The following is a 27,937-nucleotide window of genomic DNA, read 5'->3' on the forward strand; positions in this document are numbered from 1 at the left end:
TCCCCCTCTTTCCCCATCAGCCCACAGGTTAGGCAGTCTGGCTATCAATGACTTTTCCCACACACCTGGGCGGGGTTACTCTCATCCACCCCCCTGAACAGCTGATACAACTTGTCCTCTAGCAGCACCCAGCTCTTGCCCCTCTGACCCCACCGCAACATGCAGCCTCAGGTCCCCCTCTTGTTGCACAGGGGCAAACACACTGTCCCAGAGTTTTCTACCCTCCGACCAGCCCCAGCCCCAGCCCCGGGGGCAGAATGCCAGGGGCTGGGGCGCGGGCAGGGCATCCCGGGGGACCACAACCCAGCTTTGGGATGAGCAACGCCGGGATCCCTCCGCGTGCGCACACACACACACACACACACACACACACACCCCCCTTCCAGCAGCCTGGGAAACTTCCTGACGCCGGGGAGTTCCCCTGCCCGGGCTCCCCCTGAGCGCAGGGGCTTGGGGAGCAGCTCCCCCAAAACGATCCCGCCCCCACCTGCCCTTGGCAGCCCGGGGGCAGGCTCCCCATTGCCCTTTGGCTGGCTGGGGCTCAGGGCACCTAGGCGGAAGGATGGGGGGGGGGGAAGGGGAGGAGAGCGCGGCTCAGAGCCGCCTCCTCCTCCTCCTCACTAGGGGATTTGCAGCCGGAGGTTGCACGGGGCGCTGCGGCTCTCTGCGGCTCTCGGGGGCACCGGGCATTTCTCCCTGGGAGCGGATTGCTTTTCCCGCCTGACTTTGGGGTGCTTGGGGGGGATCCTGCATGCCCGCCGGCTGGCTGGGGGCGCCCCGGGATCGATGTGGCTCTGAAAGGGGGGGCCAGGACCAGCGCAAAGAGAGAGACGCCTGTGCGGAGCTCGAAGAGAAGGAATGCAGCAGCTTCTGGTGCAGAGCCTCCTGCTGTCACTGCTGCCCGTGCTGAGCCGAGGTAGGGGCCAGGGCTGGGCCTGGGGGAAAGGGAGAGGATGGGAGGGAGGGGGTCTGTGGCCACCAGAGAGTTAATGCTCCGGAGCAGAAATTAAGTGGCGCCCCGGGAGATGGAGCTGGGCTGCGGCGTGTCCCAGCCAAAGTCCTGCCTTCTCTCGCCGGCGAAGTGGAAACTTTCTCGCCCGTGTGTTTCCCTTCTTCCCCTGCCCTGTGCTCCCCCCCCCCCCCGCCGGGGCAGCCTGGCGTGAGGAGAGGGGGCTTCCTGACTGGAGAAGGGGAGAGACCCCCTTGGTGCTGGGGGGTCCTAGCGGGGGAGAGCCCGGGGCAGGTGAAACCCTTTGCAAAGTGAAAGCAGGGCTGTCTGGCAGCGGCTCAGCCCGGAGCAGGCTGAAGGGGAAGAGACTGCGGCTTGAAAAGTTCTGTTCTTACTAGGGAAAGGAGCAATCCGGAGTGAAATCGCTCTGTGTGTGTGTCTGGCTGGCTGGCTGTTGCTTTGCTGTCTGCTTCCAACTGCCCTCCAAGAGGGAATCTCTCCTCCCCACTCCCCTCCGATTTTAAAAGATCACAACCCACCTGAGAGGGTGTGTGGCAGGCATAGCTCCAGGGCGGGGAATCCAGTGTGTTTAACCCCCTCGCTTTTAAAACAATCCGGGGGAAGAGCTAATCCTGCCTCACAAGGTGGCATAACTTCTTCAGCGCTCAACCACCTCCGAGCCAAGGAGGCTGCGAAGGGTCGAGCTGAGTTCTCTTAAAACTTTATTCTCGAGCTCTCCGGAGGAGATCAAGGCTTTGAAAGCTGCCATCACCAAGGCTGGAAAGCATGACTGGTTTTGTAACACAAAACAAGCCTCTGTGGGTGTGCTGGGGGGGGGAGTTAGTTTTGAGAACTGATCTCAGGATAGCAATGTGGTGAGTTGTGTGGGGGCTTTTCTGTGAGTTCTTTTTTCCCAGCAGTTGAATATTTCATGTTGCCGAGCTCAGAAAGTAGCTCTTTTCCTTGTCCTCTTTTCAAGGCTGGAGTGTGCGCTGAACAAGCCGGTGACTGGTTTTTATTTTTTGAAAGCCTTGTTCATTTTTTATTTCCTGTTTCTCGAATCGACGTCAGATTTCTTGTTCTCTCAGCCCTTTCCCTGCAAGTTTTGGGGCGGATGTCAGAGGCCGTTGTGTTTCGGCACAGTGCAGTAACCTTTGGGGAAACAATCAAATGGAAACTTGTGCAACAATTCTTTTTTAGTCTAAAAGGCCTAAAAACGAAAGATGCATAAGTTTCACCAAGGTGAGAGAAATGAGTAGGAAGATGCTTTCAAAAAAAACCAACTTCTTAACATGCAGAAATAATTGTATTGTGCATCTCTGCTTGAAAATGTAGCACTTCAATGCCTTTATCCTCACAACACTGAAAAAATAAAGATGGTGAAGTGCTTTTGAAAAGCGCAGGAACGACGCCAGAGTTTTTGGCGCCCTAGGCGGGGGTCCTTCCACGCTCCCTGTCTTCGGGGCACTTCAGCAGCGGGTCCCAGAGCGAGTGAAGGATCCCCCACCGCCAAATTGTCACCGAAGACCTGGAGCGCTGAAGGACCCCCTGCCGCCGAATTGCCTCCGAGAGTGGCAAAATGCCGCCCCCCCCCCCCCCCAAATCCTGGTGCCCTAGGCGACCGCCTAGGTTGCCTAAATGGAAGTGCCGGCCCTGGGAAAGCGCTATATAAGAGTATAAATACAGGAGTTGCACCTACTCATGTGAGGGGTCTCACTAACTTCCTGGGGCCTGCTAGTGCTGAAAAAGTGCTACTCAGTGAAAAGGCAGCAGAATCTGGCCCTTAAGTGTTTGGCTCAAACCGATGCTAACTGTAACATAGTGGGTCGGATTCTGCCACCCTGACTCCCACTGAAAGCAATGCCACCGATGCCAGCAAGGGAGACGCAGTGCTGGCGTATAAGAGAAAAAAGGGGTCCGTGCTCAGCCAGCCCGTATCGCCACCTCTCATTCCTGCATGCTGCCCTTGCATGTTGTTGGGAGGTTTATAGATATATGTGCATATAAAAAAAAGGATGCCTGGCTGCATCTGTCCTAAATGCAACGATTTTTAAACAGGAGAGAGACTGGGGTTTCTCTCCTGGAGCTTTTAGATCAGGGAGTGTAGGACTGAGCATTGAGACACTAATGCCCTCTGCCTTAAGCAGTGTAGCCTTCCCCTGTGTACTTCCGAGTTATGATATAAAGTCAGAAGTCTTACTCATAATAAGGGTGTCATCACAGTCTTCCGGGAAGGGCCCCGTTTAGGTACCATTTGCGCTGTCTGGTTTCACTTCACTTTGCATAACTGAGGAGAGACCCAGGCTGGCTTAATTCCCTCCTCCCCAAAGAAAACAGGCCGCAGTGTGTTGGCATGGGAGGAGGTAGTGGGGCTGTGAGTTGACTCAATCAGATCTTTCAGGCAGCAGGTATTGAGTATCAAGGGTGGTACAGAATTGAAAGCTGCCCTACAGTAAATAACGTAACAAGAGGTGTCTTTAACGTTTTACAATGAGCAGCTCTGATTTCCCCCTTTGTTAGGAAGCAGGGAAGGCTCTGCTCTGCAGCTGTTGCTTTTTCCCACGAGCAAGGAGGGGAGTGTGCGCCTGTGGCTTTACGACTCTGTTCTCCCTCTGTAGGACAGTCTGTATTCACTTTTTGTCTTTCTTTCTTCTTTTTTTTTTTTAACCATGAATATCTGAACAGCCAGACAATTCAGCAATAGTTTCAGGAGCATTTTCTGTAGCCAGGACAGTAGCAGTAAGTGGGGGGGAAGGCGGGGAAGAAACCCAGCTAGGTGGCTGAGAACAAGGACGGGAGCCTGCCCTGTAATCTGAACTTAAAGTTTGCAGATAACTTTGCCTTGTGAAAGCAGCCAGGGCTGCTCTGACTGCTTTCCTTTAAAGCTCCATGGCAGCCCCCTTTCCCCCTGTAAGCTGTTAGACAGAATTGCTAGCACGTCGCCATATGGTTGGTGGCATTCCATTGTGCACCCCCATTTGCATATTGGAAACACCTTATGTCATGGGCAGCCTTCAATCCACTAATGTCCCATGCCACTGCAGTGGGCATCCACTGGGTTTGATTGGTTAAGAGCCTATCTGCAATTATTATTATTGAATTATTTTTATGCAGTGCTGTAAAGATGCACGGGGCTTTGCAGACACACCAAACATTCAGGGATGCATTCTGCTTGAAGAGACCCCGGTGTAAATCTGAAGTAACTCCATTGATTGATCTGAAGTTACTCTGGCTTTTCCCCAACGTGAGAGTCAATTTTGGTCAAGGGGCTGTGCCCTGAAAAGTTTACGATCTACAGGCCAGACTGAGATGTAAAATCAGGAGTAATTCTAGGAAAACTGAGAGCAGAATTTGGCCCAAAGGACCAGATCCTGAAATCCTTACCCTAGTAGGCTTCAGTGGACTACTCACTTAAATAAAGACTACTCCTATGAGTAATGGTTACCGGTTGGTCCTCTTGGTTAGGTTTTTAGAATAGCCCATGTCACCCAAATCCTAAGGGCCTGACCAACTCCATACTAAGGCAGTGCTCCCATGGAGTTCCTTCAGAGTTTAGCTGAATAAGGAATGAAAGATTGAGTCCGAAATCCATGAAGTTTGCAAAAATGATCTTTTCAGGCCAGCTTTTCCCTGCATAACAGACAAGAGACTGGACCATGTTATGCCAGCCCCCTTTGAAATCACATGGTGCCTAGAAACTGGTCGCAGCTTGGCCCAGTGCAATTAGCCATGCATTTTTATGTGTTTTATCATTTGATGACATCTTCTACTGAGAGCCCATCACTTCCAGAGCTTTAGCAGAGCTAGAGTCTCTGGGAGCCTGCCGTTATAGACTAATATAAGACCCCCTCTCATTGACTTGAGTAAGAGAAGGCCTTTGATCAGCGAAAGACTCAGTTTGTTCTCTCTTGGGATTAGGCTAATAGAGGTGTCAAAGGCCTGTTTTACACTACAGAGTTAGGTCAACACAAGGCAGCTTACATGGACCTAACTGTGGAAGTGTCTATGCTAAAATTTCACTCCCGCTGACAGAACTGCCCTGGGATGCCAGTTTAATAACTCCACTTCCATGAGTGGCATAGCATCAAGGCTGATGTAGTTAGGTCGACACAGCATCAGTGTAGATGTTGTATTGCTTATGTTGACTGTTACTGGCCTTCAGAAGCTGTCCCACAATGCCCCACGCTGACAGTTCACTCGGTACAACCACTCCTGCTGAAGACGCACACCTCCGACACAAGGAGCAAAGTGTCAACAAGCACAAGCGATGTAATTATTGAGGCTTCTGTATGCCAACGGTCAATGTAATTTTATAGGGTAGACGTGGCTTAACTACTGGCTAATTCTCATCTTCTGTTTGCAGGTTTACGATGTACCCAGCCTGCCGAATCCTGCTTGAATGGGGGAAAGTGTGAAACTTACTCCAATGGGACTGGGGTATGCCTGTAAGTATAAAAGAGAACTGAGCCAGTGAGTTTCCTTTATCTAGATGAACACATTGCCATAAAGTTGACTTTGCTTTGAAGGACCTGAATTCAAAAAGAGGAAAAGCATTCTTTTATTTGAGGTGCAAGAATAATTTGCAGCCATACTGGGACCCAGTCCTACTTGAATAGGAGTCAAGCGTGATGTCCTGGTTGGGGGGAAAATACAAGAAAGGGCCAAATGTGTCACCCTGTTGAAGGCAGTGGAGCAGGATTTAGTACCACCTGGACCAATAAGTAGCTTCTAAGGGAGACTCTGGATAGCCTTATACTTTTTTTTTTTTTAAATTCGCTCCAGGACAAGCTCCTGCTTCTGGCCCCAGAATCTTGTGCTTCAGAGACCACCTGCTGGGCCTATAAAAAGCATTAATGTTCACAGCAAAAAATCAAGCAAGCATTTTAAGACTATCCTAATATTTACCCTATCCTTTGGCCAGAGGTCACACTCAGCGACAACCCCAGGATTCATAGATTCCAAGGCCAGAAGGAGCCACTGTGACCACTTAAGCTGACCTTCTGTATAGCAAACCTGTGAAGCTTCTCAAAAATAATTCCTAGAGCAGATCTTTTAGAAAAACATCCAGTCTTGATCTCAAAATTGCCAGTGATGGAGACCCTTGATGAATTATTCCAGTGGTTAATTATCTTCACCGCTAAAAATTTACATCTTATTTCTAAATCTGAATTTTTCTAGCTTCAGCTTCCAGCCATTGGATTGTGTTGTTATACTTTTCTCTGCTAGGTTGAAGAGCTCATTATTAATAAATATTAGTTCCCCATGTAGGTACTTACAGACTGTCATCAAGTCATCCCTTAACCTTCTCTTTGTTAGAGATTGAGCTCCTTGAGACTGTTGCTATAAGGCATGTTTTCCTTCTCCTGCTTCTTCTCTGAACTGCCTCCAGTTTATCAACAGGCTTCTCGAATTGTGGACACCATAATGTCAATTTACAATAGAACGCGGAGTCAATGGGAGTTGAAGGCGGTTGTGGCCAGGCTCTCAGCTATGGCACATCAGCATAACTCCATGGAAGTCAATGTTCACCAGCCAAGGATATGGCCCATGCTGTGTTGCAGGATTAGGCTCATAAGAATGCAGGTTCACTCAGTAAGAGAGAGACACCTTTTGCCTGCAAGATAGTTTTATGTGACAGTTCTCTGGCCGACTTTCTCCAATCCTGGATCATGGAGCCAACTGATGTGTAAAATGTTGGGATTTCCTGAAGGACTCACTAACCAACCCACCACAGCGATGACGTCAACCTTCCAAGGAACAATAACCAAAGAGAAATGAATAAGATTTCAGTTTTGTTTTTTTTTAACTATTACATAAACGAAATCCAAATGGGTTTGTTTTCCAGCCAGCCTCCCCCATCCACCTGTTAAGCGTGTGCGAGGTTGGGGCTTGCCAGGAAGACATTCTTGTCCATTCCAGACGTCCAATGCAGAGCTTCCCTCTGCAGAGGGACCTGAAGGCATTTCCATGCCAACTGTTGAATGGCAATCTTCCTCGACAACATTCGGGGGGGGGAGGCGAGGGGGAAAATCAGGTTTTCACGTCTGCTTCAATTGAGTTATTCTGCCCAGTTTGGCATCTCGTGCCCCCTCCCTTCCACCCAAACTGCCACCCTCTTGGAAAAAAAATCAGCAAATTAATCAGGCACATGAACAATTTAATGGACAAAAGTTGGGTCCCTTTGTGAGCTATTAATGAATGCACGCCACTTTTTTTTTTTTTTTTTTTGCAGAAGCCCTTACCAACGCTTGATGCTCTAAATCTTGTTTTCTTTCATTCAAAGAACGACAGCTGGGATTCGGTCGAAATTCGGCAGCTATTGTTAAGGGAGGCAGATTAATGCTGTGTGACTAATCATGTATGGCTTCCCCGAATGCATAACTCTTTCCATCCCCCACTCCAACCCTACACCCCTCCTTTTCCTTGTGGTTTCTTTCTTTCTTTCTTTCTTTCTTTCTTTCTTTCTTTCTTTCTTTCTTTCTTTCTTTCTTTCTTTCTTTCTTTCAAGTTCCAACTCCCTGCAACTCTCGATTTACATTGCATGTGCAGATGGTAGTGGAATCTAATTAGATCTAATGTGTGCAAGCTCTATTAAAAGGAGGAAAAGCCTCCAAAATATCTTTTTTAAGAAAAAAAGAGAGACTTTGGTATCTTTGAAGAATTTCTTTGCTGGCAGCCCTAAGTGACTTATCTTCTTGACCACAAATACAGAGCCACTTGCAAATGTGTGAGCTGTTTTTGCAGGAAACGAAGGTTTCAGTGGCTGCTCATATTGAATGCTGTCTGTGTAGGTTGAACTTTTAATGGATGATGATTTCGGGAAGGCAAGTTTGGTGGGCACTGAGACGTTGGATGAGATGTAACTTCCAAGGTACCTGATAGGGATTAGCAAAATCTTATTTTTCAGACTTCTCTAAGTATCTCTTTACTAGGAGTTTTGCTTCCAAGCCCCTTAAACAAAGCAAAGTTAAGAAGAGCACAGATAGCAGAAGTGGAAAAAGTTGGCACCGCCCATTGGCGCCTGAATGAAACATACCATTTTGGCTAGAGGCCATATCTCAGTTTGGCCTGGCACTTAACACAGTTTGGCCATAAAGCCCCTTTGTGCTTCCCCCACAAATCCAATTAGAAAGTGGAATGAAATAAATGGTGTATGAGGGAGAAGCTACTCCAGTGGAGAAGTATCTCTGTGTTTGTTGTGGATGCTCATTACAGCAAAGAGCTAACTGAGTTACTTGAAAGTAACTTTGGTTTCAGAGTTATCAGTGTATAAGCCCTGTCATGGAAAGCAAATCACCAGGGTGAAATGATGAGCTTTCACTTACTTTTGTTATTTTACAGCTACATTTCCTAAAACTCCTGGTCCTTTATCTTATTGTCTCCTTGCCAGTCTGTCTTGTACATAGAGCTTTAATTGAATGAAGAGGCCTGGGCATTTGATCAGCTAGAGGTCTTGCAACAGAAGTGGCCTAATTAAATTGCCTTTAGAGTTCCTATATGCAGTGTAGTTGTAGCTGTGTCGGTCCTGGGACATTCAAGAGAGACAAGCTTTTGAGCTTATACAGAGCTCTTCTGCGAGTTTCGGAGTGTTTCCCAGCCCTGAAGAAAAGCTCTGTGTGAGCTCAAAAGCTGGTCTCTCTCACCAGCAGAAGTTGGTCCAATAACAGATAATACCTCACCCACCTTGTTTCTTTAGAGTTCCTATGCAGGAATAATATGATCTTGCAAACAGCTTGAAAGTTTATTGTGATGTTTCACCTAACAGGATCTTGCGAGGAACTTAACTCAAGGTAAAAGTAACCCAACACCAAGCTCTTGCCCTGGCTTTGTAACTTTAAAAAACTTGGTTTGCAAAAGTTTGTACCAGCAGACGGTGTAGCTAGCCACTGACTGCAACAGCACTAAGAAGTGTGGTTTTGTGGTGTGTGTTAACTGTGGCTTTAAGGAATAGGCTCTCATTTGAATCAAACATGTTCCCAGATCAGATGAAAAGGTTTTTCTGAAGATCACTTTGACTTGCAGTGATAGGTCCTAATTAAACATTGTACAGTTATATTTTGGACTGGTACCATCGCAAACTAATAGGACTGGTCTAAGATTGTTGTGACATGTGAATTTTATTCCCAGCAAGCCCCTGTTCCATTAGTTAAAAGCACATGGTTTGGGAAGGGGCTGAACTCAAACCCACTTGTGTTTCATCACTGAAATCAGGGGGTTATGCCATAGGCGCCAACTTTCTCCGGCACCGGTGGGTGCCCACGCCTCCCCGTCCCAACTCCACCCCATCCCCGCCCCTGGCCCCACCCCATTCCAACCCCATCCCCAAAGTCCCCGCCCTAACTCCTTCCCATCCCTGCCCCTATTGGATCCCTTCCCCAAATCCCCGCCCTGGCCCTGCCTCTTACCCCAGCGTGCCGTGTTCCCCCTCCTTCCCTCTCCCTCCCTGCCCCATGAATTAGCTATTTCGTAGCGCAAGTGCTGGAAGGGAGTGGGGAGAAGCAGGACGCAGTGATGCGCTCGCTGAGAAAGTGGAGGCGAGCTGGAGCAGGGGGGCCAGGCAGGGCCACGGAGAGCTGCCGGTGGGTGCTGAACACGCACCAATTTTTTTCTGTGGGTGCTCCAGCCCCGGAGCACCCACAGACTTGTCACCTATGGGTTACACCAATGTGCTGAGAATCTGACCCTGTGTAGCAAAGCGGCTTTTAAGGCGAAGGAACAGGTTAAATCTAACCACTAGGTTTGCAGTGAGGAAAAGGTCAGTTTGCTAAAGTACTTCCTTTTGTTTATGAATCTCTGCAGCCATATGGCTCAACTTCTGGATATAGGGTCTGATCCAAAGGCCGTGGAGATCAATGAAAAAACTGCCGTGGCCAATGGATCTGACCCATAGGAGTTGGGGAAATATTTGGTTAAACCTCGATTTTAAAAAGCAAGAGATTATTATTTTAGATTAAAATAATTTTGTGGTGAAAACCAGAAAATTACAGCAACAGTCTTAATTCTGCAGTCCTTTGTGGTCTCTGGGTTATTCAACTGCTCAGTCATTGTTATCTCATTTTAAAGGACGGATGTTTCCTTCTGGTTTGATATTTCTCATGTGCTTTAGCCCGACGTTATTTCCATGAAATAATAACAAAGAAAAAACGTCGCCTCCATGCTGGACAGGAAGAGGGTGGAGTGTGAAACAATCAACCAGAGGAAACTCTTAAAGGAACAGTCTCATGGTGATTCAGCCATGTTGAGACTCCTGGGTGGTCATTTCAAGTCTGATCTCATGTTTTCGGAAGGAACATGGTTGGAGTCTGGAGATTTGGTGGAAGAGGGTAGATTAAAAATATAAAAGCATCAGCATCCCCTGTTGCAGCTTCCAGTGGAAGAGAATCTTGGTCCAGATCCTCAGCTAGCATAAATCAGCACTGCCCCAGAGTCAGCAGAGCTTCATCCATTCACACCAGCCAAGGATCTAGCCCCTTGTATTATTTTATGCTGGTTTATAGGGATTTTTTCATATATTACTTTTCCCCCACCATCCCAATGTGGCTTCTATTCTCAAACAGTCAGCAGAGGGATTGGAAGGGTGATTTAATGGCTGAATTTTGCCTATATCACTTGTCACCTACTCAGTGCAAGAAACTAGTTGCAGGGCCTGGCCACCTCACTGCAAAACTATCATTTAGGAAGTTTTTCAGAACAGGGGTGTGGGGGGCTCATTCTCCAGTGCCTTTTGCCTTGTGCCTGTGCAAAGTGTTTCATCATTGAAATCAGCAGAGTTCTGCTGATGAACTGAGAATCTGGCCTTGGTGAAATCCCTCTTGTTGCCACCTTGAGCTGATTCAGATTCTGCCTCCAAAAAACACACTGATTATTCCAATCCCTTGGCCAAGGGCTTGGGAACAGGAGTGTATCATGCCGTTTTCCTTAAATGCCACCAGAGACTCTGACGAAGACTTACTTAGAAGAATGAAGAAAGAGCCTTAGAACTTGTGTGATCCTGTTTATTGATCACCTGTGCTCATGATGGCAGATGTAGCTACACTGCTTGTAGGATTCATCACTTGAACCTGCCGTGTGAGAACTATCTGACCTCAAAGGGCTAGAATCGTAGCTGGTGTGAATCGTCATAACTACATTAACTTCAGCGGAGCTCTGCTGATTTCCCCTAGCTGAGGATGTGGCCCAAAGGGGGTTATAGTTTATTGCAGGGATTCTCAGACTTTTGCACTGGTGACCCCTTTCACATAGCAGGCCTCTGAGTGAGACCCCCCGTATACATTAAAAACACCATTATAAATGCTGGAGGCCAAGCAGGATTTGGGGTGGAGGCTGACTGCTTGCAACATCCCCATGTAATAACTTGGTGACCCCCGAGAGGGCCTGACCCCCAGTTTGAGAACCCCTGGTTTGACTGTATATTGCATTAGCTGGTTCTACTTGTTCCTCGCCTTCTTTGCCCCTCTATTTGTAAGACATTAGAAACAAACAATTTGGCAGTTAAAGGGCTGAATAACATACATCAGCAAGCAATTAGCAAGTTTTAAAATAATGACCTTTGTAAATTAACTTTCTCTTTCCGGACCTGGAGGTGCCCTCACCCTCACTTTGCTCATGTTTATAGACGTGCTGGCTGGTAACTGTATGTACATGAGTGGAATGTGAAATTTATAGAGCATAAACATATTTAACCAACTAGTAGCCTCAGGGTGCAATTACCATACGCTGGTCATTATGGTGAGTTCCCATGGCTAAGCTATCTCCAGGATATGGGTATAGGTTTTCAGGGCCATAAATCAAGTCTGTAGGGTAGAGGAGCCTACATTTACTTGCAGGATCCTATATCAACGTATGTATCTTCCCAAAGCAAAGTAGACTTTTGATGTGAAAGGTAAGGCATATCTCCATTGTTTTTAAAGGGGGAGGGATAGCTCAGTGGTTTGAGCATTGGCCTGCTAAACCCAGAGTTGTGAGTTGAGTCCTTGAGGGGGCCACTTAGGGATCTGGGGCAAAATCAATAGTTGGTCCTGCTAGTGAAGGCAGGGGGCTGGACTCGATGACCTTTCGAGGTCCTTTCCAGTTCTATGAAATAGGTTTATCTCCATTTCCAGTTCTATGAAATAGGTTTATCTCCATATATATATATATATATATATATATATATATATATATATATATATATAGGTGGTTGGCTTAGATGTTAGATAGGAATCCATCCACCTGTCTGAGGGCCATATCAGACAGGTGATGAGCAATTCCCACTCACCTTGGTGGGATTTGTGGATGCTCAGCACCTCTTGGGATTGGACATCGAAAGAGGCCTCTGACACAGAAGGAGGGCTTTTCATCCTCTAACTGGCACCCAGGGACCGGCCTGGCACACCAGATCAGGGAAGTGCAAAGGGAACCTTTGTGCCACTCCCACATCCACCAAACAAAGCTGTTGTGTCAGGCCTAGGCACTGCAGGGATCTAAGTGCATAGAGAAAAACAAACATCCAGTGCAAATTCCAGACTAATGGAGCCTGCCTTTCAAATGGCACCTCTTGCTCTTCATCACACTGGGCACCATTAGGAGATGGCTGTTTATCCCCCTGTTTCTGGAAGGGGATTACTGACCCCCCATCATGTGGTAAACGCCTGTAGGTGGTACCTGCCCAGTTTTTAATGGCACTCACTCTACTTTCTGGCCTGTTGTGCGATAACATCTTGAGTTGCTTTTGGTGTAGGAAGAATTATGCTGAGACTTTTAGTATCTGTTCATTTCTGCTCCTGGACACTGGAGTTGAACCACAGGCTTTGTGATTCCTCTATGCAATTCTGCTTCTGCTGCCACATCTAAACACGGGACAGTTTTGTTTCTCTGGAAGCATGTGTATTTGGAGACCTCCGCATGGTTCAGTGCCGTGCCACAGCCACCAGGAGGTAAATGATTTACTTGGCTGTAGTTAAACTAACATGGAGCTTTGGCAATCGGTGTCCTGCATCCCCAGAGCAGGTGTGTGGAGCTGAAGCCGAATGCAGGAAGTCAATGGAATGGCATTCCTGGAGTGTAATGGGCTGTCCAGCAGCAGGAAGCTTTCAAGGGCTCAACTCGAAGGACATGGGATGTAAACTTTTGCATTTTCAGGGTAACCAGGGCAAAAATGGGCTGTTTGGGCAGGGATGTCAGAGCATGGCCACGCAAATGTCAACATACTGGCCCAGTGTTGCTTGAATACGAGCTGCATATGTAAGAGTCTTCAGGAACAAGCCCTGTGGTGTATTCCTTATTTACAGGCAAAAAGCTTTGTGAGCCAGAAGGGAGAGTGACTGCGTGAGACAGTTCTGATGGTCTGTTTCAGCATCAGCGGGATAACTAGGTGTGGGGGGAAATTCACCTCTGTGCAAAGAGCCAGTCCGAGGGTCATTCTTTGGAGGTGGCAAATGGGACGACTGAAATACCATGTGCTGGCTGTCTGCATATCACTGCCACAGCTGCATTGAGGTAACAGGAGAATTTGGCCCTTGGTGTTGTACTCACAGTGCTGAGGGCCACGTACTACTCTGTTACACCGGTGTAAATCTGGAAACAGCTCCATTGTAAATCCAGAGTAATTCCATTGGAGACAGCTGAGAGCAGAATCTGGCCTTAAGATCCAAATTCTCCCCTGATCTGCATCCCGCAAAATCCTCTGAAGTCAATGGGATGAATGGCAGACGGATTGGGTGTGCATTGGCTTTTATTCTGACGTAAAACCATCGAACCCCTGGGGGAATTTGACAGATCTCAGCACTCCTATTAACTGGACTGCTCTTCTTGTCGATGGTATTTGATACTCGGCTGTTACTCTTCATTGCTGACAACTATTGAAACATAGTCACTAAAAGTCCCTTTGGCAGTGATATTCAGAGCACAGTGACTGTTAGGTAAGAGCCTGATCCTGCATGATACTCTGGCAGTGCTGTTAGAAGGATGATATTATTATTATTTGTGTTGCGGTAATGCCTAGGAGCCTGAGTAACAGACCAGGACGCCCATTGTGCTAGGCACTGCACAAACACAGTGCAAAGAGAGGGCTCCAAGCAGCTTACAATAACCCAAGTGACAGAAGTGTAGCAATTCTAGTTTGACGCTTGCTTATTAAGCTTTGCGCTTATTTGAATAGGTTAAGTTTTTTGACCACAGGGAATACCAGTGGTTCTCAACCTGTGGCCCAGTCAGCACACAGCTGCGGCCCAGGTGACATCCTCAGGGCCATACAGGTAGCATTGGATGTGGCCCACGTAACACATTCTGGGCCGTATATGCGGCCCACAATGGTAAGTAGTTTGAGAACTACTGGAATAGACCAATAAAAATGTGCATTTACTATAAATTCAGTAAGGAGGGCCCCATGTGGTGCATAATGTTAAAGATATCCCTGAGGAAGGTTAGTTTAATATTAGCACCTTCTCTGCAGGTCCAGGAATTTCGTTTCCCATGGAACTGTCACATTGCAAAGAATTCTGCTCCCATGTTCTCACACATTAGGTTTGTGACTGTTTGTTTATTTTCCAAGGAATGATACAGAGACAATAGGCTAGATTCTCAGCTATTGTTAATCCGCGTTGCTCCACTGACTTCAGTTGCACTATTCCAGTTTACACCAGCTGGGGATTGGGGCTAAATATGGAAACATGTTATTATAGAGTTTATTTTCTCCATTTATGTTTCTTTGCCATCTTACAGACATTTGTACTCAGAGGCTCTTAGTGTCAGAACTTGAAATCAGGCTGCCTTATCCGAGGATCAGACTCTCCTTTTGGCAAAAGTGGTGTAATTCTGGTGTAATGCCAAAGAAGTCTGGAGTTATTCCAGATTTACAGTGGTGGAACTGAGATGAGAATCTAGCCTATAGTATAGAAGACAATGCACAAAATAAAGGCTTGCTCCAAAGCCCACTGAAGTTAATGGGCATCTTTCCTGTTCATAGCTGAGACGAGAGTCTGATTAGAGTGGGGGTTTGTTCGTTGGTAGTGAATAGATTCACATCACAAATTGCCTAGGGAGGCTGTGGAATCTCCATCATTGGAGATTTTTAAGAGCAAGTTAGACAAACACTCGTCAGGGATGGTCTAGATAATACTTAGTCCTGCCATGAGTGCAGGGGACTGGGCTAGACGACCTCTCGAGGTCCCTCCCAGTCCTACCATTCTGTGATCATGAAAAACCACATGGATCAAACCTGGCTGTTCTTGGGTTAGAGGCTTCCAGTTTTAGTAGAAGCGCGGGAAATTCCCTTCCATCTCAGGCCTGTGTATCCCGAGGTGATGCTGTGTGCATGCTAAATACTTCCCTCCCACACCTCTAAACCAAAGTGTTACAGGTGAAGAACAGGGGCTCTGAAGTTTTCATTCTGGGCTCCCATTGAAGCTAATAGCAGAACTCCCATTAGCCTTCTGTGATGTGATTTTGGTGTCTGCGAAGCATTCTCTGGCAGATCTCAGTAAGACCATACCCTGGCCCCATAAGACTATACCCTGGTCTCTCATCCCCCTGCCTACCTCCAATGGTGGTTTAAAATAATTGATCACTTATAGTTTTCTCTTTCAAGTCCATCTTTTCGAAGCTTATAAGTAAATGAGTAGTCAGCGCTGTTTTAAACTGACCGTATGAACAAAGTACATAAATGTCTCTAAAGAAGTGGTTTTCCACCTGTGGTCCATGGATGCCTGAGGGTCCACAGCAGACTATGTCTAGATTTCCAAAGGGGTCCGCACCTCCATTTGAAATTTTGTAGGGGTCCGCAAATGAAAAAAAGGTTGAAAACCATCGCCGTAATGAGACGTGGAAAGAGTCATTGGGATAAATAACTTGGTTGGATCTTCCTTATGGAAACCACAAAAGAGCTGTTGACAAGTTCAGGTTGGAGCTAATTAATTGCAGGGCTGCACTTTATAGAGTGGTGAAAAATTCTGCTGTGTATCAGAGCTGGCTAGCTGCCTTGCATTTACATCAGCAGAACCTACAGCTCTGAAGTGCAGCAGTACAGGAGATGGTGGAGGAAGTGCTGGTGGGGTCCTGTCTGCCACTCTGGAATTTTTCCTTTCATTAAAACTGTGCTTTAAGCTTGCTTTGATTGGGGCATATATATAAAAATGCTATTTGTAAAACATGGTATATACTTTCTGTGAGCTATATACATATGCACATTATAGGCAGGATTTTCCAAAGCACTCAGCATTGGGAGCAGTTAGCCCAACTCTCAATCCCATTGACTGCAATGGGCACAGAGGCTTTTGAAGGTCTCTGCCATCTAATCTTATCTCTATCAGCTATAATAGATATACTCCCTAGCTATCTGCCTACCCATCATAATATGGAAGTGGCATTCTTGAGTGGTTAGAGGGCGGGGCAGAAAGTCAGGGCTCCTGGTTTTATTGGGAAGCCCCTTAACCTCTCCGTGTCTATTTCCCACCACTTGACATTACCTGTGCATTGAAAACTCTCCTTATATGACACACAGAGCACTTGAAGCAGGAATGCAATGCAGTAGAATCTGCTTAGACAGATGGAGCAGGAGATGCGGTGCCTGCTCCCTGAGAATGTAGTGACAAGAATCCTATTGACGTGAATGGAAGAAGGATCAGGGTCATGGGTAAACAGTGCTTCGGATAAGTGTGTGGTTCCGGTGTAACTGATCTGTCTGGGGGCACAGCCCACTGCAGAAGGGGAGGAGTGCTGCTATAATGTGGCTGATGTGTATTAGATTATTTTCTAACTCCATCAGTGTAGTAGGTAGTTTGGTTTGGTGTTTTTTATTAACATCAAAAGTAACCAGAGCGACTTTTAACTCAGCAGTACTATCTCTGGCCCTGATTCAGCCAGGTAAGTGAGCACATGCCTAACTGATGGAAATCGGGAGGATTATTCACAGTTGCAATTAGATACCAGCCCATGTACTTTGCCAAATTAGGGCCTAATTGCTGGTGCCATTGGAAGAAGAAATGATTTGAATGTTGCACCTAATGAGAGCAGAGTATTGTAGTTTGTGACCGTTATTCCCCATACAAGAGTTAACGTTTTGTTCTAGCTTTTATGCCATGATGTTCAGTCCCCACGGCTGTCTGAAGTTAATATTGGCAACGTCAGTTAATCAATAAACATTTTGGCATTGGTTGAAAGCCCTCGTGAACCTTCAGCAAATGCGGGGGAAGGGTTGGCAGGAAGGGAGCTGAAGTTTAATGGGAAACTTTCATGCTCAGTCAAGTTGCAAAAAGTTTATTTGCACATAAATCACTTTCTTTTTAACAAGATTTTAACCTAATTCCCTTCCAAAAACTCTAGGAGGCTTAATGGTATTTAGATATGAAATGGATTTGTAAGTTTTAAAGATGCCATAATTGCTCCCCTATTTAATAGATTGTACAACTCCAGCATGTAAGGGAAGGCTGGGAGGTTAGTCTGCTAAAGTGCTTTGATTTATGATGCTGGGTTGCTGCTCTGACATGGGGGAAAGAATTCAGAAAGAAACTAGTTTATTAAAGCTTAGATATTGCAGTGTCTCACTATCCTGTCACCTAGGGCCTGATCCAAAGTCCGCTTAAGTTGATAGACTCCGGTTACCTTAATTTGGCTTTAGAACAGGCCCTTATAGCAAACTCTGGGGAGCCAAAAAAGTTGCAGAGATGTAGCTGAAGGCAAGAAGGGACCTGAAGAATCAGGCTGTATGTGAAAGTTTCATTCCAGGGCTGGGCCAGGAGCTGGAATTTTTAAGCTACTGTTGAACAAGAGAATGTTTCATTCACAAGTGTCTTACTCTTTTGTGAATGGAGACTTGGCAGGCTGGAATCCGAAAGCTCTTTGACAGATTGTAGGCCCCAGAGGTGATCCTGCAAACCCTTACTCCCTTGAGTAACCTCATAGAGTTAAATGGGATAGCTGCCATGGAGCTGGGGAACTGGGCCTCATTTTGTACAGCATCTTTCATAGTATCTTTACCCCCTAAACACTCTCCGAGACAATCGAGGGCTGATCTCTATTTCCCAGGCCTGCTGATGCATCACAGCGTCTGATTTCGGAGCCATCAGCGCAGTCCAATCACCAAACCTTCATCCTACGGTATAATATTACGGGCGCCAGAACTAGTGGCACGATGCTTTGACTGCGTTTATGGGCCACGCTGTGACCCTGAGAACGAAAGGCTAATCCATCAAGGCCCGCTCAGGCTGCAATATGGCACTTCTTGTGTCCACCGAAGACGGTCCCCAGGAGGGATAACAAAAGAAGACTTCAGCATTTGTGCTGTTCACGCTGTCAGCCATCCTATGAGTCCTGTACCCTCCTGCCATAGTGGTCACAGTTAAAGGGGTTGTGCTCATGACGTCTCTTCTAATTGTATTAATGTCTTGTAAGATCAAGAGGCAAAGTGCTTTAAGGCTTCTTCTAGTGTTTGCTGCATAGAGTTATTGAACTTAGACTATGCAGTTTCATTTTGTTTTTATAAGAACTGACTTAGATTTCTGCAGATAGGCTGCAGTTAAATAATGCATGGCTGCCAGTTTTTTGAGACATGTGGATAAGGCGCTTCCAAAGAGATGCAGTGCTAGTTAAATAGTGCAATAGCTTCACTTGGGGCATGCGGCCACATGTGGTTATGGCTAACAGGCAGACCCAATACTGTACTATTTTGTCATGAGGATGATGCAGCTAAAGACAGGAATCGCTCCGTTCTGCAGTTCTGCCAGCGTCCATCAGCCTCAAAGCTCTGGTGTCCTCTCACTGTCTGAACGTTCAGGCGAGAAAGCCGAGAAAGCCGTTAGTTTGGTTGGCTAGAGAGGAAAAGGATAGTGACAGTTGTTAGATGGGGGAATGACCCTGCAATAGAATGACCCTGGAAGAAAGAGAAGAGGGGAAAGAAAACCCAACCTCTCCCTGGCCCCTAGCTGCTATTAAAATGTTAGACACAGGCCTCAAAGTCAAAAGGCAAGGCAGCAGACGGCCCTTTCACCATGCCTGCTGTTCCTAATAAAAGGTGGGTTTCTAAGGAACACTGCAGAAGAATGTGGGATAGTGGCCTGAGGGCAGAGGCTCCCCCATTGTCTGCTTTCAGTCAATAAGGCTTCATGTTGACACAGGGATTTTTGCAGGCAAAAGGTGTGGAAGGCACAGTCTTCCCCTCTCACTGGCTGTTTCCTTGGTTAAACTTAACAACCAAAATATCAGGCTCAAAGGAAAAATTTGTCTGCTCAAATGTATTTTTTTATCTCAGACTTTGTTTGGACGGGGGAATTTTATTGCCAAAAAACTATTTTAAGGGATTTTTTTATTACTTAAAAAACACATAACTCCTCTGTAGTTTATGGGAAGACCCAAGATAGATCCATCACTATTCTTGTCTTTCTCTTTCATGCGTGCTGTCTGTTTCTTCCTCTTTTCCGTCTTGTTTGTTTCACCATAGTGCAATTAGTGAAATACTTTAGGTTAGTATTTTCAAAAGCGTCCAAGGGATTTTGACCTCTTAAGTCATTTATGAGTTTTTCAAAATCCTAGTCTCATTCTGTTTATAAATCAGGGCTGAATATAAGTTGTTTAACTCTTGGTAGCCTTCAGATTTTAATCTTGGGTTTTATTTCCAGGATTAGTAATATAGGATATAGGTATCAAATGTGTTGCTTGTGGGACTTTTCCATATATGGAGATAAAGTCGTTTAAATGATTATCCAAAATAATGGATGGTGTGATTTTTGAGAAAGAAATGAAATACTGGTAAGACTTATTCATCCTTTAGTGACATGATGATTTCATTGGCACTGAAGTTTATGCCACTATTTCACGGTTTATCAAAAATAATTCTGGCCTAGTACCGCATGTGAATCCTCTGGGTAAGGCAGAGATACATTTACTCACACGATGCAGCGATCTTACTATAAGTCAACAAAAGAGCTTTAACTTTGCTGTGAAAGTGGTGTTGAAAGATGGCACCATAGGCCATAAGAAGCCCCATCCTATACTCTCCAATGACAATAACATTTCCAAGGTTAATGATTTCTACAGCTGTCTTTAAAAAAAACAGTCAAAAATGTCAAAATTTCTGGAAAAAATATTGACAAAGTGGGTTATTTTATTTTATTTTGAACATAAAAAAATAAGTGAAAATTCTCATAAATATTTGGATGAATTTCTAATGAAGTTTCATGGCAAAATCGAAATTGGAAAAAGTTCAAACTCATGTTCATTTGCAGCTAATATGCAAAGTGCAGTGGAAAACTATTGGATGTGTACTCAGCTGATGTAGAAGGCTTGTGTGGATCCAGTTCCCAAGGGGTACATTGAAGTTAGAGACCACCTGCAATCAATTTGTGGGTTTGATTCTGTAAGCTCTACTCACGCTAGCTGTCCTTAATCAAGAAAGTACCACAATGGGGACAACCTGCATGAGTAGGAGGCCTTAGATCCTTATGAACTAACCCACAGAATGTTCGATACCCTTGCTCTTTGGACAGTTCAGTGGATTTGTTGGAATTCATGCATGATTCTGCATTAAGCCTGGATTCTGCTTTTCAGGGATGAGACTGCTTTAGACGTATTGGTTACATTCGACGTGCCAGAAGTGTTTTGTTTCAGATAAAATCTGGGAGTAAAGGATCCTTGATGAAATTAATTTAACCTTCAATTAAACATATCCAGGGAATTCTCTAAGCCTTCAATCAACAAGGGTAGAGTGCAGTTGGATCTGAAAATACTTTATGGCAAGAGATGGCTGGCTTCTCAGCTAGTGTAAATCAGCATTGCTCCGTTGACGAGATGGCCTTGAAAACTAATGCAGAAATCAACAGAACAAGTTGGCAGCGTGCATTTTGAGGGTGGGAATTAAATGATTTTCCTCTTAGCCTCCTCATTTGTCATCCTACATTTTTATTGTGAATGAATCTCTGAGACTCATCATCCCATTGAAAGGCAGTTACTTCCACGTAGCTACTTTACCATCATTGATGAATAGTCTGGGCTGTTTCTCTTAGTAATGGGATTATATTGTTTTTCTTTACAATGGGGACTTGGATTCCAAAATTGTCCAAATATTTCTGCCTACAAAACAATACAAGATTTGCTCCCTCCCTGCGAGAAAGAACAGCTGCTTGAGTTCCTGTACTTCCCTCAGCCACCCTTGCACTCCCACACAAGCATTTCCAGCATTGGGGAATTCCTTTTGTTTGTTTTCAGATAAAAGCTTACTTCTTAAAATCTCACTTAGGTGGCTTGGGCTAGGTATAAAAAACATCAAAGACTTTGGATTGCCATTTGATTTTTTTTTTAATTAAGCAAAGATTGCAGATGTGGCTTCCTGCTGTATTAACCGTACGTCACTCATAATAACCTGCTGCTTACCCAACCGCTGTTCCTTTCCAGCCGGTGTCCTGGGGTGTGTAATAAACTCAGGCCTGGACAGGAGTTTAAAGTGAAATGGGCTATTTTTTAATTTAGCGTCACTGTTTGGCTGTAGTGGTTCCCACGTGGATTCTGCAGTTCTAGTGCTGTCTTGTTAAGAGAGGAGGGGGAGATGAAGGAATGCTGGCAAGAGAAGCTTGAGGACTTGATGCTGATAGGAACAAATCTTTGCCCTTGTATTTTATCCAAGATGTGCCAGGCGTGTGAGCATTGAACTCCTTCCTCGAACCCAGTTGTAACAAGAAGCGGATGAAGGACAGACAAGCCTGCACAGTTCTCCATGGGGTGTAGAGCTGGGCAGAGTAATTGTATTGGCTTTGCTTTGCCCGTCCTTCTTTTCATTTGGTGAATGAATTTGTAGTGTTTTGTGCCCCTTCCTCTGAAGCAGCTGGTTATGGCCACAATCCGAGACAGGATGCTGAGCGAGATGGGCTGCTGGCCTGGTCCAGTCTGCCAGTTCCTTTATACTCTGCTTTGAGGATTCACCTCTGGAGGAGGGATGGGTTTCTCTGTGGTTCTTTCCATTTTTAGCTTCTCCAAAGCTGGCTTTTCATGCCAGCTGTGTTGGTGGCCTTTGGGATGTTGTCATGGGGTTCATTAATCACTGTTGGGGTGTTTCCTTGTGTCTCATCTGAGGATTAGCTCTCAACCAATCTGACATCCCCTCTTTGATTGCTTGCCCCATGGTCTCTCTGTCTGGAGTCAGTGTGTTCACGTGACTAGGGTGGAGTATAAAGTTACTGCTCGAGCATGCAGAGGTGTAATCAGGAAGGCCAAAGCACAATTGGAGTTACAGTTAGCAAGAGATGTGAAGGGTAACAAGAAGGGTTTCTACAGGTATGTTAGCAACAAGGAGGTGAGGGAAAGTGTGGGACTCTTACTGAATGGGGGAGGCAGCCTAGCAACAGATGATGTGGAAAAAGCTGAAGTACCTGATGCTTTTTTTGCCTCGGTCTTCACAGACAAGGGCAGCTCCACACTGCTGCACAGGGCAGCACAGTATGGGGAGAAGGTGAGCAGCCCTCAGTGGTGAAAGAACAGGTTAAGGACTGTTCAGAAAAGCTGGACATGCACAAGTCCCTGGGGCCGGATCTAATGCACCCGAGGGTGCTGAGGGAGATGGCTGATGTGATTGCAGAGCCATGGGCCATTATCTCTGAAAACTTCTGGTGATCGGGGGAGGTCCCAGACGATTGGAAAAAGGCAAATATAGTGCCCATCTTTAAAAAGGGGAAGAAAAAGAACCCGGGGAACTACAGACCAGTCAGCCTCACCTCAGTCCCTGGAAAAATCATGGAGCAGGTCCTCAAGGAATCCATTTTGAAGCACTTGGAAGAGAGGAAGGTGATCAGGAAAAGCCAACATGGATTCACCAAGGCAAGTCATGCCTGACCACCCTGATTGCTTCCTATAATGAGATAACTGGCTCTGTGGAGATGGGGAAAGTGGTGGATGTGATATAACTTGACTTTAGCAAAGCTTTTGATACAGTCTCCCACAGTATTCTTGCCAGCAAGTTAAAAAAGTATGGGTTGGATGAATGGACTATAAGGTGGATAGAAAGCTGGCTAGATCATCAGGCTCTGTAAGTAGTGATCAACGGCTCAATGTCTAGCTGGCAGCCGGTATCAAGCGGAGTGTCCCAGGGGTCAGTCCTGGGGTAGGTTTTGTTCAACAACTTCATTAATGATCTGGATGAAGGGATGGATTGCACCCTCAACAAGTTCGCGGATGACACTAAGCTGAGGGGAGAGGTAGATACGCTGGAGGGTAGGGATAGGGTCCAGAGTGACATAGACATATTGGAGGATTTGGCCAAAAGAAATCTGATGAGGTTCAACAAGGACAAGTGCAGAGTCCTGCACTTAGGACGGAAGAATCCCATTCACTGTTACAGACTGGGGACTGACTGGCTAAGTGGCAGTCCTGCAGAAAAGAATCTGGTGATTACAGTGGATGAGAAGCTGGATTTGAGTCAACAGTGTGCCCTTGTAGTCAAACGGCATATTGGGCTGCATTAGTAGGAGCATTGCCAGCAGATCAAGGGAAGTCATCATTCCCCTCTATTCAGCACTGTTGAGGCCACATCTGGAGTACTGCGTCCTGTTTTGGGGCTCCCACTACAGAAAGGATGTGGACAAATTGGAGAGAGAGAGTCCAGCAGAGGGCACCAAAAATGATTTGGGGGCTGGGGCAAATGACTTACGAGGAGAGGCTAAGGGAACTGGGTTTGTTTAGTCTGCAGAAGAGAAGAATAAGGGGGTATTTGATAGCAGCCTTCAACTACCGGAAGAGGGGTTCCAAAGAAGATGGAGCTCGGCTGTTCTCAGTGGTGGCAGATGAAAGAACAAGGAGTAATGGTCTCAAGTTGCATTGGGGGAGGTCTAGGCTGGATATTAGGACAAATTATTTCACTAGGCAGGTGGTGAAGCACTGGAATGGGTTTCCTAGGGAGGGGGTGGAATCTCTATCCGTAGAAGTTTTTAAGACCTGGCTTGACAAAGCCCTGGCTGGGATGATTTAGTTGGAGTTTGTCCTGCTTTGAACAGGGGGTTGGACTAGATGACCCCCTGAGGTCTCTTCCAGCCCAAATCTTCTATGATTCTATGCTCCCTCTTCATGACCCAGCCCTCTGGACAGGTCACTAAACAGTCCTCTCCTTCTGGGGTATAAAAGTCTCACTGAACTAGCTGTTTGGGTATCACCCCCTCCAATTCTAGATTATGCCACTTCCCCAGTGGCGGGTAGGGAAACCGGGGCCACCCGCTATTCCAGGTTCCAGCTCAAGGACCCTCAGATCAACAGCTATTGTCTGCATCATCTCAAATCTGGCTGCTGTTTTCCTGGGCCCTTTCCTACTCCAGCCCCATCAGGCTTCTGCTCCACCACCCTTCTTTCAGGGCAAGGAGCCCAAGGCTTCTACTCTCTCCCTGGGTCTCCTCCTTTCCCTCTCTAAGCCCAGAGTATGACTGCAGGCTTCAATGTTGCAGCCTTCTTTCTGCTGCATACTTCCTGGCTTTATACCAGCCCCGCCTGGTCCTGCCTAGCTGGGTGCCATCTTCAGTCAGTGCTCGCTCATCAAGCCTAGCTCTCCCACAGGTGTGGCCTATCCGGTTACTTAACTCCCTCTGAGTCCTTTCTGAGCTCCTGTGGGGTGACCACCCTGTCAGGGGTGGGAATCTCTGCTTGCTTAGGACAGGACCCCCCACTTAAATGCATTTCATGAAAACCATTGAACCCCCTGAGAGGCTAACAGCTTTTAGCCAAGAGAAAGCATAAATGCTATAGCTATCTGGGTGGGATCTGAACCAGGGACCCAGGAGTGAAAGTCCCTGTATCCCTTATCCTCTGATCTCTTCTCCCCAGTTATTTTTCTTAATGCACTTTATTCCTCAAGTAGTCGTTGAAAGTCTTCAATGCATCTAAAGGTGTCCAGAATCCAGGTGTGCGTTGGAAGGCCATGAATTGGCTTCTAACTCTTGATCCTCCTCTTTTGCCACCTTGCTTACCCTTTCCCCTCCACCCCCTTCTCTCTTGCTCTCCTGGGAACCCATTGTGACTAGTGTGAAACATTCAACTTCTTAACGGATGCATATGCCAGAAACCACAGTGAGAAACTGCGGGTGTAGTTTCAAAGTAACCTGATCCTAAACCCACCATGCCATCCTCATTATTAGGAAGAGCTTAAGCTCTGCAGAGGAGAGATCGGCTTGAACAGACGTCTTGTGGTTGTTGTTTTTTTTTAAAGAGGCAGGTGTTGGAAGTAACTCATGTCTCATTTGAACACTGCAGTAGTGTTCTGGTGATTTTCCCTCCCGCCTCCCAACAATGATCTACTTTCAGCCCACCCTGGGGGGTTTGGAGGTGCTCCTGTGTGCTTGGTGTTGGAAAAGCACAAACAACCAGAGGGTGGGGAAAATCTGAAAAGGAGCAAGGTTTAAAAACAAAGGCTTCCTCTAATGTGAATGCTCACACGCACCCAACCTCCTGGAAGCAGAAGGTGGTGATGAGACAGGCAGGTGTTCTGCCGAAGGCTCCCTTGGGAATGTAGAGCCGGTCTTGGTTAAGACTTTGATCATTCTGATGTTGAGAAAACTCCCATCTTTATATAGATTGTGGGTGCTCGTTAGCCTCTTTTGAAATGACCTGTTTGACACATGCAGCATAGATCACAGGGCTCCGTTTTGCCATAGTCGTCCCGCGCCCCAGCCTTCCCGACACTCTGGAAATCCATTATCCCAGGAATATAATTGAGTTGTATCTAGAAGAACTGGTCAACATTCTTTAGAATTCAAAATTGCACATTTCAATGAGAAAACAGGAAAAGCTGTCAGAAAAATGTCTGTGATTGTCCCCACCTCTCCGCCCTGTCCCCCTGCCCCATTTTTCAACCTGCTTTAGTTTTCTAACATCTGATCCAGAGAGCAGGTGGTGGTGGTGATTTGTGTTACAGTGGCGCCTAGAGGCCTGTGGTGCTAGGTGCTGTACAAACATCAAGTAAGAGGTAGCCGCTGCCCTGAAGATCTTAAAATCTAAATAGACAAGATAAAGGAAAGGAATTCCTGTTTTTATCCCTGCTGAGGCGGAGAGGTTAAGGGACTTGCCCAAGGTCACACAGGGAGTATGTGGCAAGGCTGGGAAGCGAACGTGGGTCTCCAGACTCAGTGACTTAACCACAAGACCATCCTTCTTCCCCCAAATTGTGGTGGCCTGGGGGGACCTCTCTCAAGTTGGAAGGAATAACTTGGAAAAACCTCCTTGTCAGATCCCTGTTGTGGGAGAAAGTAGTTGAAAACATGGACCGGTCCTGTCATAGCCCTGAGGAATCATGGCTGATGGCCAACAGGACAAAGCTGTCTTTCCTTTCCACCTTGAGGCAGTGCCCGGAGCATCTGGTGACTTGTTCACACACCCAGACTTGGAAAGCAGTCCAAGAAAGGATGTGTCAGGCTGAAAGAGAGAGACTGTATACCTCTGGCTAGTGCACAGGGACTGGGACTCCTCCCGCTATTTGCTTTCCCACAGGGAGCAATTTTCCATGCTTGTTTGTCTTCTCCTCATGGCAGGAAAAACTTAGCTTGCGCTACACTAGACCAAGAGATGCAAGCTATCTCGCTGTCACCTCCATTTCCAGGTTGCAATTAAGTAGATGGGATGCTTCCAAAGTCAGCTAGGCTGACGCCTTGACGTTAAGCTGTCATGTAGACAGTAGTTTGCATGTCTAATCCTTGGCAACTCTCCTCACAGGAATTCTGTGGTGACTACCACAGTTGGTGTGCACTCAGGGAAAGCAGATTCCAGGAGTTTATGCCTCGAAGTGGAAATCAAGATCTCCTAATTGCTCTCAAATGAACTGCTTTTTCAGGGCGTGAATGAAACCAGGACACCAGCTGGAATATGGGAAGCAAATCTTTCTCTCGGTGTCCCCAAGAGCAGCTTTTCTCTACCATTGGCCTTTGCTTTTCTTATTTGTATTGCGATAGGGCCTGGAGCTGCAGGCCGAGATCAGGGGCCCATCGCACTAGGCATTGTACAAACACACACCTGAAAGGCTGATCGTTTAAATTAAACTACAAAATATGGGCTTGATTGTAGCCTATATACCTCCAGCGAGAATTCAGCTGAATAGAAACCAGTGATATAACTGTGTGAATAACTCCTGTGTAGGAGTTTAACAGTAACAAACAGACCTGACAGTTGTTTTCAAGCAACCACTGGGTTACTAGACACACACTGGGTTACATAAAGGGACTTTTTAAAGACTTGCCCAAGAGATAGACAGTTCTGGTTTCTGTTTATCTGCATGGCGATGACAGTTATGCGCTATTAATGAACTGGGTGTACACCACTTCCCTCTACTGCATAGAATCATAAATGTTCAACTGTGTCATATCCTTTATACTGCATCTAACTCGAGGAGAGTCTCCTTTAGTTGTCATTGGAAAATGTTCCACTATTGGGATATCCAGATAGTGTTTGGCCAGTCAGGGTTCTGCTGGAATTTGGCCTGTGAACAGGTCCAAATTGTGTTGCAACACCCCGGCTTTTGACCTAGATAGAGAGTCGGGTTATTGCACGGTGTGTGGATGAGCTTTAGGCTCATTTGGGCACAGTGGAATTTAAAGCTTGCCATGAACATGATTTCTGAGCTCTCTTTTCGTCAAGACCAAAATGGCTGCCCCATTGGAAGAGCCAACAGAATGAAGAGATCAAAGCAGTGACAAGGCGGTCCAAACATTCGTTTGATGTTACTTTAGCACATGCTTGACCAGAGCTCATAGAGCTGAGACGGTATCACAAAGGTAGTTGTTCAGCTTTGAGATACTGCGCCAAATCGAGGGAGTTTGCTTTTAAGGCTCAGTGGGGTCCACGCGCTAGTTTGTTGTTGCATGGGGAAGAGGTTTTTTTAGGATGGTGAAGTATGACGTGAAGGCCCTGAGGGAATACTTCACGGATATGATTTTCATCTCCTCTGCTGTGCTGTTTCCGAGCAATGGAAAGAATGTTGTCCCAGACGCTCTTCAGACACCAGGTCAGATGGCTTATCTAGGATCATTGATAAAAGACCACAGATACTGTGGAACAAGG

The 27,937-nt window shown here is 46.3% G+C and overlaps 1 protein-coding gene across 1 annotated transcript in view; it reads left to right on the plus strand.

The window, feature by feature from the left end:
- Positions 1-611: 611 nt before the first annotated feature.
- Positions 612-27,937, plus strand: part of NOTCH1 (notch receptor 1) — a 78,756-nt gene continuing 51,430 nt past the window's right edge. Inside the window, exons 1-2 of the mRNA XM_030535630.1 lie at positions 612-916; positions 5,313-5,394. Coding sequence (XP_030391490.1) covers positions 859-916; positions 5,313-5,394 — 140 coding nt within the window. The 5' untranslated portion in view covers positions 612-858. The remainder of the gene's footprint in view (positions 917-5,312; positions 5,395-27,937) is intronic.

This window comes from Gopherus evgoodei, chromosome 16, assembly GCF_007399415.2.
Source record: "Gopherus evgoodei ecotype Sinaloan lineage chromosome 16, rGopEvg1_v1.p, whole genome shotgun sequence".
In the NCBI taxonomy this organism is placed as follows: domain Eukaryota; kingdom Metazoa; phylum Chordata; order Testudines; family Testudinidae; genus Gopherus; species Gopherus evgoodei.